The sequence below is a fragment of the Ictalurus furcatus genome, chromosome 20, assembly GCF_023375685.1.
Source record: "Ictalurus furcatus strain D&B chromosome 20, Billie_1.0, whole genome shotgun sequence".
In the NCBI taxonomy this organism is placed as follows: Eukaryota; Metazoa; Chordata; class Actinopteri; order Siluriformes; family Ictaluridae; genus Ictalurus; species Ictalurus furcatus.
The window spans coordinates 12,306,829-12,321,992 of record NC_071274.1 but is presented as its reverse complement, the minus strand read 5'-3'; the positions used below and the strand labels follow the sequence as shown (position 1 = coordinate 12,321,992).

Sequence of the window (15,164 nt, the reverse complement as noted above, 5' to 3'; positions counted from 1 at the left end):
TCAGCAAACGAACACATTTCACTGGGGATTCACAAAGCCAGACATCATAAATACCTGTTTCAATGTCTAAAGCCCTAGGTATACTTTTAGCAACACAAATTTTGTGAGAAGCTGGAGCTTTTGTGTGTGAATGACAGTCACAGGCTTTGCCACGTGGCGGAGTTCCGCAGTGTTCCAGCTGACACGCCGAGGAAAGCTTGCACATGACATCTGTGCTTGTTTGTTTTCTCTGCAGTAAAGTCATATTGCTTACCAAATCCATGTAAATGTCAGTGCCACAAGATGTATACAGAGTCCTTAATGGTGCATTCACATTGCATTGAAGTGAAACACTTCATTTAGGAGCCACTGGCCGCTTTCACGGCAGGTTACTAGAAACAGTTTGGGGGATATGTGGTGTTTGTGTGTAAATAGTGGCTTAGTTAAAGTGAACGATGAGATGTAATCTACATCTATGACAGCTTTCAGACTTCTTTAATGGTGTTGCTTAAATCTTAGTTAAATTCCAAATGTGCTTATGTCTCTCTCACTGTCTGTACACAGTTTTATCTAACAATATGTAGTTCTTATACACTCTGTGCGTGTTCGAATATAGACCATTTTACTGAGGAAAGCAAAGCAAGTTACTGTGCATGTGCATTGCTAAGGCAATTCCATTAGTGCCATTTTTAAATATAAAGCTGATGTAAAGCTGTCAAAACCAAATGACAAGCTTGAATTAACTGAAAAAAACTAGTTTACCTGAAGTGTGTATGATTACTTTCTTAATATGTAATGTGTATGTGTATGTAATGGAAATATTTGCGCTTATAATGTGGATGGTCTCTGTATTGTGTATGATGAAGTTGGAGCAGTAAGACGGTGTTAAAGTCCATGTGAAGTGCCTTGAAATGTGCAGCGTTAGTCAATGTGTTGATGCAATTTCCACTAAAACAGGATTTCATGGCAGGACATATTGAGTGGCTTCTTCCCCTTTTTAAATAGCCAGTAACTTTTAGATGACCTCACAGCCCGGAATAAACCGTACTCGACAACACAAAAAAAAGGAAACTGAAAAAATTGAAAGTGAATGAATTCGTTCTTCATTTCCTTCTTAACCAATTTACAGTTGGAAACTGAATAAAATGCACATTTGATCAGGCAAAGACACATTTCCAACCCATGCTTGCTGATATAGTTTCTTCCACATAACGACAGCAACTTCAGCAAGGTGATTTTTATAACGTTGAGTTCGGGAAACTTCATTTTCTAGACAGCATCTGATTGGACAGCAAATCTGATGAGAAACTGAAGTGCAGAATGTCATCAAAATTGTTGATTCATATTGGTGGTAGAGAGAGACTGTAAATTTTGAATATATCTTCTAAATGTGAATTTTGTCATCGTTTTGCAGCACACTAGCTTATAGATAACCTTAAGCCTGACATATTTATACTAATGGGGACTTTAAATGTATTCGGCACGGTTCTTTGCTAAGAAAAAAAGAGAGGTTTGTATGGGAAGCTGTACATGTGTGGCTGGGTGAGTTAGCTACCTGGTTAGCTTTCTTTTTTGGTTAATGAATGCATTACACAACTAAGTGTTTGCCTGTTTAGGATACAACATTCAGCTGCTTTTGACCTCTGGTTTTAAATGTATGTTAAATTCTGATACAGTTTGTTGATGACTGGCACTCTGCAACAATACAGTTTATAAGTATATAATATTTCATATGAGTTGACATAAAATGTGTGCCACAGATTGTGGGTATCCACTGCTTCTCTTCAGTGATCTGATCTTTCCATTATGCTTTATCTTTTGAAAATCAATACACTGTAATTTCTGAGAACAGGTTTGTTCCTGGCCTTAAGGAACAAACAACTGAACAGCATGATCCTAATTTTAATTTGGTCATCCTGTCATTAAATCAAGCTACCAGCCTTGTAAAAATAGGCATACAGTGAATGGTTTTTCAATGGTTAATTATGTTTGCTGTCAACCGGATATATATTCTAGGAGCAGCGACGTAACTTCCTGTGCTTATCATTATTCATTTGAAATGATCTATTAACCTTCAATTTCTGCAGGTCCCCTTTAAATATTGAACTTTAGGGGCAGGTCCCATTGTGCGTGTGAAGGCAGGAGGGGCAGGTGTTTAATTCAAATTCATACATGTCCTGAAATAACACACATAACATTTTTACTACTAATTGTGACTGTACTGTAGCTTCCTGGTATTGAGGGTGCTTTGCTTTAAGAGTGTGTAAACACTGAGGGCTGCCACATCAAGGAGGCTGTAAAATAGAGCCATTGGCCATCTCTTTGTTTTCCTCTTTGAGGTGTAGTTACCAATCGTCTGATCCATGACATCAATACCCCTTTTTGAGTGAAGCTGATTTCCTCACACAGTAAATGTCAGGCTTGAAATTGTTCAAACTGTTGGATACGTGCTGCATTCCAGACATATGCATAATCAACTCAGTTTGTAATCAAATACTGTCGAAATGTTCCCGTTTTTACTTTCAGATTTTAAAATGCAATTTAATTTACTTGTTATTGAGATATATGCACAAGAGAAACATTTCAGTTCAGGAATTCATGTATTTCTTAGAAATATATAGTACAAAATGACAAAATTTCACAGTGTAAGGGTTTTCCCAGAGCGCCACACATTTACAGACATAATATGCTCATAAAATTGAGAAGCATTTGACATGACATATTCTATGACAGGATTAAAAAAAGTTGCATCTTTTTAATCCCTTGGAGAGAAGAACTCAGCACAAATGCTCAGGCTGTCAGTATTAGTGTATCCTCTCATTTTCCCACGAGCCTGTCTCAGATTAGTGAGGAGAGGCAGCAGAGTCACAGACCGGTCACATCCGCAAACAGCACAAGAATTAACCATGCTGTGGTAGCTGACCTGATCTGATAAAACTAAAGGGTATTACAAATACTCACAATTTGAATAGACAAAATATTACACAAAAGGCTAATATTACCTAACATTATGATAACTAACACAAAATCTAGTCTTTCATTGTTTAAGTATATTTAACACTATCGTAAAGTACAGCTATGTGGAGATTAAATACAAGAAAGAAAAGGGTTCGATTAAGCGTTAACTTCACAAGTGGTCTATTGTGAAGAGCTTGTGAATATATTGTGTGGACAATTTTGCTCCCTTAGCTCCTGGCCATGGATGGCTGTGGTATTTATGGGTATGACTATTTACCAAAATAAAACAAAATAATAGTAGTAGTAAATTAGTAAAAGAAAATAGAATATTAATAAAATACAGTGTATACATAAAAAAAAAGTCTACACACCCGTGTTAAAATTGCAGGATTTTGTGATATGAAAAATGAAACCAAGGAAAATCATGACAGAGCTTTTTTTCCACTTTTAATGTGATATAGCAACCAGCAATAAAATAAATAATTAAATAAATAAATAAATAAAACAATAAAAAGTTGAAGTATTTGATTGTAATACAGCACTCAGCCTTTTTGGGGTAAGAATCTACAAGCTCAGCACATCTTGATTTGTCATTTTTTCCCCCACTCTTCCTACAAAAATGCTCCAGATCTATCAGAATATGAGGGGAGCTCCTGTGCACAGCCCTCTTCAAGTCTTCTGAATTCCTTTGTTGTGTTTTGAGTTATTATTGTGCTTTAAGCTGAATTTTTTTTTTGTCTTCAGCTGTCTAACAGAGGCCTGAAGTTTTGTGCCAAAATAGATAGCTATTTAGACCTATCCATTATTCCCTCTGTCTTGATGCTGCCACCACCGTGCTTCACCATGGCTATGGTGTTGTTTGGGTGATAAGCTGTCTTGTTTTCGAATTATGCCCCATAAGCTCCACGTTGGTTTCAGCAGACCACAACACAAGGTTTAGGGTGATGCTTTTTTTGTGAGAACGGTCTGTCATGTAGCCTTACTCCATAGCCCTAGACATGTGAAGTATGTGAGAGACTGTTGTCACATGCAGGGAGGTAGGTCGTAGGTTTCTTGGCAGCCTTCCTAATAAGTTTTCTTCATGTACTTTCATAAATGTTTGTGGCAATGATACTGTGGTGTCCCATTTTCTCCAATTGAAATGTTGATGATGGTCTTCATGGTGTTCTATGGCACATCTAATAAAAGTAAGTAAGGAAGTCGATATTCCTTTGTACCCCCTTTCCTGATCGATACCTTTCGACAATGAGATCCTGTACAGTACAAGCTTTGTAAGCTCGTTGTGGACCATGGCTTCAGCAGTCAGATGAAAACAAGAAGATGTCAGAAGAATCCTACAGAAGCAGCTGATCTTTATTTGAGGTTAATCAGAATCACGTCATTGATGACAGGTGTATGACAATTACTTTTGAATATCTGCTTGAATGTGATTGGTTCATTCTGAGCACAGCCTAATGCTTCGTTATTAAAAGGTGTGCACACTTGCATAGTTTATTGTAAGTTTTATAATTTTCTTTTTCTAAAATGTTTCTATTTACTTGAATTTTGTTGGTTGCTATTACAGATTAGATGAGGAAAAAGATCTTACATGATTAATCTTGGTTTCTTTTCTTTTCTTATTTTCGTTCTGAAACCCTGCAATCTTAACAGGGGTGTGTAGAATTTTTATCCATCCATCCATTCATCTTCTGTACAGCTTATCCTACACAGGGTTGTGGGGAGCCTGGAGCCCATCCCAGGGGACTTCGGGCAGAGGACTCTGTGGGGGAAACCCTGGACGGGGTGACAATCCAACTCAGGCTACAATCACACACATAATCACACACACATTCACACCCATTCACATACTATGGACAATTTAGAGATGCCAGCTAGCTTACAATACGTTTCTTCGGACTGGGTCAGGAAACCGGAGTACCCGGAGGAAACTGAGGACATTTTGATAAAAAATTATGTAAACCAAACTCAGGAACAAGCAGAAATGTTCACACACGTCATGTAAAATTGTTCTTATACTTTCTGTATCATCCTCCTGCATGTTCCTGAGTAAATGACTACAATAGGTTTTAGTAAAGATGGAAGAAAATAGCTCATTTATCTGCTCTGCTTTTCTCCCATAAAACTGTCGTGAGTGTCATGGACTTTTATTACCAATGACTCAATTGTAGAGAAAAGGCAGAAGAGGGTGATCATGCAGACTCAAGCATTTACTCATAATAAATTTATATATTTGCATCAATAACGCTGCCACATTCTGGAGGCAAAACGCCTAATAAAATCACACTTCAGTCCAATTTATTCAGCGGTTAAAAGACTTTATTAAATAATATTAAAGAATAATCCCCCAAACTGAACACAGATTCTGTAACTGTACTCGGAAATAAAAAGATTGCTTTATTTCAGTGACAGAAATGTTGATTCTGCAGTTCTCTGAAAGTCTGAAGTGTTCCCTTTTCTATTGCTTTATAAATTTAACTTGGAAGATTTATAGATTGTGTGTGTGTGTGAGAGAGAGAGAGATAGAGAGAAAAAGAGAGAGAGAGAGAATGAAATGAAACAGCTGCATTTCATAACAATACTCAAAATGGGTTACACTTTACGATAACAGTCAGTCCGTATGTTTTTTTTCTGGGTTTTTTTTTGTGGTTGTTGCAACCAAAAATGCTTGATTTTGCTGTTTTGCTGCGGCTTTTTCCAAAGTTTGCTATGCTCTTTGCTGAGTTTTATTGTGCTATTTTTGCAGAAAACTACTTGAATTGGCAAAATTGTAACTGCACGGTCTTTTGCAGTGATGTTTCTTGGTAAATGAGAACTTTAAGCTGTACTCATGTTTGACACGTGAATTGAAGGGGCCTGCGTACGTTGTGATGACATGTGGAGTTTCCTTGATTTTGTGTTCATTTCTGCGATCGCAAAACAGCTCAGTCCTGGAGGAACTAAACAGTACACAAATAATCCTTCACTAATACCTGAATGAATAATTACTTAAATATGAACTAATGAAGGGCTATCCTTAACTACGACTTGAGTCTTATGAATTCATGAGTGAATAGCGACCACCTTAAGTTCATTTTAGTACATGTTTGTTAGTTAATGTATTAATTAACACAAATGGGTAAACTAAATCAAACATGTTCTATAAGAAATAATATGAATTAAACATGCGCAATTTGAAGTAGTTTATATCATTTGCTATATTCAGCTGGGTACACAAACATCATTGGATTACTTTTATAATTTACATCGATCCTCCTTATCGAATATAGAAAGACACACCAATGATTTCATCTCAACCCGTTTTGTGTCATTCTCCATCTACATCCCACTGTAGTACTAGTACATGCTCCCGGTGGCTAGGGCCCAGAGCACTGCTCCGTTACCCACAAGGGTGACATTAATACAGTAACATTTATTAATTTACATTTACATTTATTCATTTAGCAGATGCTTTACCATACAAGATTTATAATTGAGTTCTAGAAAAGCAAAGTGTGCCGAGTAGAGGTGTAAGAGCCAAAGTAAGGTTGTTTTTGATTGTTTTTTTAAAGGATAATGTGGGGTTGGCGTTTTAGGGATTAGTTAGGTGTTCACGGAAGAGGTGGGTCTTTAGCTGTCTTTTGAAGATAGTGACAGACTCTGTGGTCCGGATTGAAGATGGAAGTTCATTCCACCACTGAGGGACAGTTAGTGTGAAGGATCTGGAAAGGAACCTTGAGCCACGCTGACTAGGTACTACTAAGGGCCGATTGCTAACCGATCGCAGGTTGCATGAGGGAACGTAAGCCTTCAGGAGAGTGTTGAGGTAGGAGGGTGCTGTTCTAGACAAGGTCTTGTACGTGAGCATCAAGGCCTTGAATTTGATACGGGCGGCTACAGGAAGCCATTGGAGGGAGATAAAGAGGGGTGTGACCTGGGTGCTTTTGGGCTGGTTATTTATTTAGTCATGTATTTAGCAGACACAATTACCTATTAACATTTAAAACCAGTCTTCTGTAAGATTATTTTCCAGTGTTTTAGTCTTAGATGTCGCTGTGTTTATTTTGACTGCTTTTATCGTGTCTATGTCAAATGCGTCTCTTTAAATCATTATGAACGGTCACCTATTTCACTCTAGTGCTCTTGCTCATGATTTGGGCCACTGCCCCTCAAAATGGCCATGCACAGGCTGAGAAGATATTATTGGCGGTTATTATTAGTGTGTCATTCTACATTTGAAAATAAACGATTTGAAATTGCGCATGTTTCATTCATATTCTTTCTAATAGAGCATGTTAGGTTTAGTTTACCCCTATGTGTTAATTTATACATTATTCACACGTGAATTCATAAGACTCATAGTCATAGTTAAGGTTAACTCTGCATTAGTTTGTGATTAGTGCATGCCTTAACTCTTCATTAGTTCCTATTTAAGTAAGTATTAATTCAGGTATTCATGCGTGATTATTCATGTACTGTTATTGTAAAGTGTTACCTTCACATTGCATTATAACACTTTGTCCAGACGATGTTCATTAATTGTCCTGCTAATAAAATGGCAATAAAATTAAACCAACATTATTGGCTCAAACAGACAGAAAGAGGCTGAAGGAAAGGGATAGATATCAACAGAGAGAGCATTTGGCTAGGAGAAAGAACATGTGATTAAGAACCAAAAAGCACCATTCAGAGAGTGCACTGAAGATATACTGATTCCTACCAGGGCCATCTTGGTTCTTAGTTTAAATGATTCAGATGTGGAATGAATGATTCTCATGCTGAGATTTGACCCGCATCAGTGCTATTCATTGACAAGTTATATTTACAGTAATGAATCCACACTGAACACAGCTGCTTCTAGAGCTGAAAAGTCAACATGGTAAGAAGCCTTAAGACCATACTCAAGAAGGACCGTGCCATGATGTAATGATTAGGAAGTCAGTTGAGTTTCCTTTCTTCAGACCAATATCACCCACACACACACACACACACACACACACACACACACACACACACACATGCACACACACAACCCTTTCAGCAATACTTTATCTCCCCTCAACTCCTACACACATTATTACAGAATGGCAGGTCATTTCATGCACACACTCATACACACTCACACGGGGACTGCAGCCTCTGCATTGCAGCTCTGACACAAACATTAGCCTCTTATTCTTTGGCTTTGGTTATGAAGTAATCAATTTCAGGTGCTAAATTGACACTCATAAGACACTCATAAGGTCATCTGTTATAAATGTTATTTGGGGATGATTTTAGCTGAGTTTTATTTACATTTCAAGCTAAAGAACTGTGAATTAGACTGTAGATTAGATCATAATCATAAAGTAAAGTCTTGTTAACAATTTATTTGAAGTGTACCTATACTGGGCATACATAATATTCCTAAGCATTGCATAAATATTATATAAACCAATACTGGAGGATTTCCTCTTACCTTTTGGGAGCTGTATTTACTTGATTGATGTCTTGTAATAACAAGGAATTGAATTCTCTTTAATTGAGTGCTCCATTTGCCTATAAATCTATTATGAAGTCCATATGCCAGCAGAATTCATGATTTGAATGCCCTCAGACAAACATGGCAGTCCAATTTGTATTTATAACACCATTATGAGTTATATAACCTTTTACTACTTAAAGTGTTGTGAACGGGCTGTTAAAAACAATGTCAAATTTTGCAATATAAGCATATAAAAATGACAGTACCTTCTCAAATGGTCGACTCGTAATGATAATTGAGTGTTGTTTTTTCTCTCTTTCATGTAAAGTCGTATGTGTATATATATATATATATATATATATATATATATATATATATATATATATATATATATATATATACTTTAATGCCAACATGCTCGTATTGCCATATTTTCAAGACTTGTTTTGTGAAATATTTATACACTACTTATGAATCTGTTAAAAAAGAAGGAGGAATCATGTCTTCGTTTGCATTCAGCACACAAAGAAAGTGCATGCTGATATCCCTCTTGTAAATTGTTGCCTGTAATGACATTATTTATACATGAACAACACAGTCTATACTGGATGTGTATTATTGCGGGTAGCCCCTTACACACACACACACACACACACACACACGCACACACACACACACACACACAACCCAGCAGTGCTGTGATTCATGTATGAGGGTGGATTGGAAATCTCTTACTACAGTCAGATTGCCTTGTCACTTTCCTTTTATTTACAACCAAATATTACAGTGAACTACAGAGTCACATTACATCTCTCAACATTTCTCAAGCTGTTTAGAAAATGCAGGCATTTTTACTCATTGTTCCTGCTTCTGCCTGGAGTGAGGTTAGAAAGAAATCTGCAGTGCCTGTTGCCGCAGTGCCAATTCAGATTATAGCATGCTGGTGACTCTATAGCTTTCTGATTGTGTGTGTTTTTATTCTATTTGAACGTTAGTAGTGTTACTTGCTGCTTTATAAGCCTTTGTACTCTGTGTGTGTGTGTGTGTGTGTGTGTGTGTGTGTAGCTAAAGTAAACTCGATAAGATGAAATGCAAATACTCTGAAATCTGCAGCAGAGAAGCATGACTCAATGTGCATGCAGAACAGAGCAGGACATTTTTGGAGGGTTTGATAAAAGTGTACGCCATAATACATAATAAAACCTACAGCTGGATATGCAAAACTCCTCCAGTGTAGTCCCATTCTTCCTTTCTCCCACTTCTGCTCTCATTACATCTCTCGCTACATCTCTCTATGTGCTGATGTATTGTGCTCAGCTGACGTCCTCTCGTTACTTCCTCCTACTGCTCTCTCCCACACACACACACACACACACACACACACACACACACACACCCCTTTTGCTAATGAACGAGTGGGAGAAGACTCTTATTTCCATTATGCGCTGTTCCAGCTTCAGCATGCCTCTTAAACAAAGCCTGCTATTTTCTCCTCACCTTCTCTCACACAAGGGCACACGCTTGTTGATGATTAAATTGATAATTTAATCCTTTTTCAAATCTATTTTTTTAAATGCTGTCTTGCTGTAGTGCAGAGAGAAATTAAAAACCGTGCACAGAAGTCGTATCCTTGTGGACTGCAGTGGAAAGATGGATCGCAAAAAGTCAACAAAGCAAAATGCCGTGAGCATGGCCAATGCAGCAAAATAAAACAACATAGGCATGGGGCTCAGATGGCTTTCTATTCATATGGGAGTTCCGTCACGTAGTGTGCTAGACTGCTTTAGAGAAGCAGTAAGTGTGCAAACCTAACAGCACTCACATTGCGAGAAATCCTTACTTTGGGCTGATCTAGGAGCAGTAGACCTGAAATGAATAAAAAGTTCAACAAAAGACAAAATCTGGTTCGTACTTTGCACTAGAGCAACTGTAGCTAAATGTCTGGCAAAATCATTCCAGTTAAGATCTTGTTTAGGAGAAATTACAGCTTAACATTTGTTCATTTTATTTTTGCTACACCAAAATAGTAGAATCATTTTATATATGTAAAATGAGTATCACATATCCATTTCTAACATTATTTTAGGATCTTCTGTTTCAACCATTAGCTGTTGTGTTAAAGACAGAATGCCCACCTTGCTTTCTAGACAGCTGTGACAGATTGCATACCATTAGCTTGTAATTACTAGCCTAATGGTGTTACATTTATTTATATTGTAAAGTAATGAATACAGACGTGTAATGTCTGAAAGATTCATGGTGGACCCAAATGATTTGTTGCAGTTTAATGCAGTTTAATTTTGTTGCTGCAATGATGTGACCAGGTGCAGCTAGGTTTGGAGGAGCCAACAATAGATTGTGGGGTCTCCTGATCACAACAAACTACTTTATAGTGCATTTAGAAAGTATTCAGTCTCCTTTGGGTTTTTTTCCTTCACATTTTGTTATGTTGTAGCCTTATGCTAAATTATAGTTTTGTTATAAGTTTATAATAAACTTTATATTAACTTTATGTTATAAGTTCACATAAATCTACACTCCATATCCCATAATGACAAAGCAAAAACCAGATTTGTGATAACTTTGCAACTTTTTTAAAACAGAAAAACCTGAAATATCACACTGACATAAGTATTCAGACCCATAACTAAGTTGAAGCACCTTTGGCAGCCTCAAGTCTTTTTGGGTCTGCAGTAGAACAAATCCAGCGGTCTAATACAGATAGACACTGTAGATAGAATTTTGGCATTTTATAAATCATGTCTGTGTAGCTGTGTGACACAGTGGTGAAGTTGGTAGTGTTGCTGTTTCACAGATCCAGGGTGTCTGATTCAATCCTTAGCTCAGGTTATTCACTGTGTGGTGTTTCATATGCTCTTTCTGTGTCCACATGGGTTTCCTGCACGTTCTACAGTTTCCTCCTGCCTCCCAAAAACATACTGGTAGGTGATTTGGTTACTCTAAATTGCTCTTAGGTGTGAATAGGTGTATGAATGTGTGTGTGTGTGTGTGTGTGTGTGTGTGTGTGTGTGTGCATGGTGCCTTGCAATGGACTGGCATCCTATGCAAGAGTGTATTCCTGCCTCACACCCAGAATCCCAGAATAGGCTCCGGATCCATAGCGATCAGGATCCCTGACCAAGATAAAGTGGTTTGCTGAAGATGAATGAATGAATAAATCTCTGTAGAATGTCCAGTGCACTTGGATGCCCCAGATAAAGTTAGTGTCCCTCCCTACTCCTTACCAACATCAACTGCATTATTGGTATCCGAAGCTAATAATTTGGCCAATTAATTAATAGAGTGCATTGTTGTAATAATTAAGTGACTAGATATTCTTCACTATACTTTCAAACATTGAAAGTATAGCAAACTCCTCAAACAGTGCACTATCTAATGAACAAGGTTGCAGTTTTACATCAGAATTAATGATATTTTGAAGTGATCAGATCTTTTAACAAAGCTTGTGACGTCTTGCATACCTACTCTAGTACTGAAATGTATCCGTGTGTGAAAACTTAATTTTATTGCCTAAATACAGCCACAATTGCTTTTTTTTTTCGTAACAAAATAGCATCCCAGTGCTTAATTCCCCAAAAACAAGACGAAACTGGAGGCCCTCCAAAACTACACAGGCATAAATCAATTGTGATTGAGTCAACACAAATAAGCCCATTTGTATCATTTGTAAACAGTGGAATCAAAGCTGCTACTATTTTGGCTCTCTGTGGCATATTCGCATTTACTTACAGCATTTTTCATTTGTTTGCTCTATTTCTCTCTCAAGCTGTTAAGGGAAACCTCAACCCTGATTCAGATTAAATATGTTTAGACTGAAATATTTCTGATGTGCTTAGTAATTCTGGTGCGAATTTGTTGGTTGGTGTTGTATGTTCATTAGTTCTATGAGAAGTTAGAGGTTGTAGTCTGCTGTGCTGATGTGACAGGGATTCACTGCTTGCACAATTACAATAGTGTTTTTTTTAAATAAATAAATAAAATCTCAAACACAAGGGATAACGATCATGTTTCGTTGTTAGCTCTTAAAAACAAAACAAAAAAAAGCGAGAGCTGCTTTTCTTACTCATAATCTTTGTGATGTTAAATGTGACATTATTGAGAAATCCAATGAAGACATAGTGGAGATAGCAAACGCTGGACTTTGACATCCAGAATGCAATGATGAAGTTGCGCTGAGTTGTGGCAAAGACTCGGCTCAGCTAGTTAGATATCTACGAGATGACAAGAGATGGAGGTATTAGCATGAAAGTTGAAGTTTTGTAACCTCTATTTGAGCAGAGTGTACACAGGTGGACAGACTAAAGGACTAAAGCACCACTGCATCACTCTCTTTAGGTAGAGATGAAGCGAGACCTAAATCACCACCATCAGCAGGTAGTTGAATGGCACTGTGGCATTCAAGGGGATTTGTCTTTTCACTTTTGCCTTCTCCTATGCTTATACTGTACTTGGACTCTTTGGCATGCTTCCTGGTTAACAATTTAAATTAGCTATTTTTTTCTGAATTTTACCGTTTTAAGAACTTCAGCATTCAGTTCTGTCACCTTTTCTGTGTCTTCTGAAACCATTTTTTCCCTGTAATGTTAATGTACTTGCTGGCCCAGGACTTCTGACTGCACAGTGTAGTATATAAAAAAGAGCTCAGCTTTTTATTCATCTTTTGCATTTTTTTATTAACTATTTTAATTAAATAGTTATTTTAACATTTTGTTAAAAGACATAATCACTCACATAATCAATTTAACTATAATATACTACAGTGTGCAGTTAAATCACATTTAAAAAGATCCAGATCCAAAAGTATCCTAAGTGAAATAAAGTGCACTTTTTACAGGGCACTTGCTGACTTTCTGATGAAGTGCACTTATTAAGTGCCGTGAACAGGCTTATGTGCGCAACCTGCACCTACAGTTCCGACCTACATTCCTAACCCAGCTAAACTCTTGCTAAAAGGAATAAATAATTTTAAGTCAATTAGTTAAAAGGGCCCATAAGCCGATCTGTGCATGTCTAGGTAATATGAATTTTGAAGCCATTAAATGCTGCTTTTGTGTCGGCTTATGTGATTGTTGACTTTTCTGAATCAATTTTAGAGCTTCTTGCAGAGAACGAGGAAGATAAGTGTACCGCGTGATATTTTGTTGCTTCTGTTTTTCCCAGAGATCGTGAGGGCAATGACTCATGCTATAAACCAGGGAATGGCCATGTATTGGGGGACATCACGCTGGACCGCCATGGAGATTATGGTCAGTCGAACTTTGTATTTTAACCTCAGATCCTTAAAATTATCTAGTTACGCATCAATCCAAATGTTTACTACTAACGTTAAAAGAGGATTTCGGATTGGTCAACGCAAGGCAGTGTGAATCAATGTATGTTCCCAATAACTGATGTATATTGTGAATGAGAAACAACAAGAGTACTTCAAAATTCACCAAACAAACTTAAATTCATAGGTTCACTGGAACAACTTTTGCTAGATCAGTATGTGTTCTAAATATCAGTATCCATCACTCCTCCTAGGTCTTCCTACTGTAGGTTCATAATCCACATAAAAGCATGTGCATATCCCACTTCTCGTGATGTGGTGCTGTACCAGAATTAATTCAAGTTAGCTTACCTTAAAGTAATGTGGTGTGAGCACTGTACATACTCTTTGTATCAATTCTGTGTATTGTATTACGTGTTCTTTGTATAATTTTATTTCACTGTGTTATTTTATTTTATATTATGTAATATTATTAGTCATTTTCTCTTCTTTAAGATGATGTGTAATGCAGAGTTCTCATGATGACCCATTTTTAAATGGCATGTAACCAGTACAATTAATTGGTAACGCGTTCTGGTGTGTACTACAATGTCCTTTTTATGATGTTTTAAATAATCCAGTAATTGATCCAATTAGGTTACCTGCATGTTTTGGCAAGGTATGAACATACATTTGAGTGCACTGGTTTGCACATGCACATGCACACACACACACACACACACACACACATGGTATCTTCATGAAAAAGATAAATGTAAACTGTTTGTGAATTGGACCTATTTTAACATTGGTTTCCAGACCGGATGTAACAAAGGAAGGAGTACTCATAAGAATTGTTTAGGGGGTTGGGGGGGTCCTACAAAAGACAAAAAAAAAGGGAGAAACTAACTTTTAAATTGATATAATTTTTATTGTTTCACTATTAGTATATTAACATACACTATTTGACCATTTTTGCTACTTGTGATAATAAAGAAACTGTGAAACACCACGATAAATGTCTTTCTTTGTCTTTTGCGCTCAGCAGTATATGGGACAGACCCTAGTATTGAGCAACTGTCTCTTTCTTCCTCCTTCTCTATAGGAGGCATACTCTGTGGCGAGGCAGTTTAACCTGATCCCTCCAGTGTGTGAGCAGGCCGAGTATCATTTCTTCCAGAGAGACAAAGTGGAAGTGCAGATGCCTGAGCTGTATCATAAAATAGGTATGGCTACATTAAGCACACTTTTCAACATATAATTTTATATCAATCTTAATGTGCATTACACGTTATACAGAGTTATGCATGATAGAGATAGCCCTAAATCTTTGTCAGACTCTTTGCAAAACAGGAAGTGAGGTGATGCAGGTAATGCAGCTGTAAGAATTGGGATATTTTAGCAGACAGTAGCGAGCCAGACAGCCTCCATTAGAATATGTACTAAAAAGTTTCCATAAAAATGTATCAATTGAGGATATAAATATGTGAAAACAAATAGTCACTGATCAAAAAAAAA

At 37.1% G+C, this 15,164-nt stretch overlaps 1 protein-coding gene across 1 annotated transcript in view; it reads left to right on the top strand.

Annotated features, from left to right (window-relative positions):
• Positions 1–15,164, top strand: part of kcnab1b (potassium voltage-gated channel subfamily A regulatory beta subunit 1b) — a 62,953-nt gene that overhangs the window by 42,311 nt on the left and 5,478 nt on the right. The window contains exons 9-10 of the mRNA XM_053652228.1: positions 13,559–13,644; positions 14,752–14,872. Coding sequence (XP_053508203.1) covers positions 13,559–13,644; positions 14,752–14,872 — 207 coding nt within the window. The remainder of the gene's footprint in view (positions 1–13,558; positions 13,645–14,751; positions 14,873–15,164) is intronic.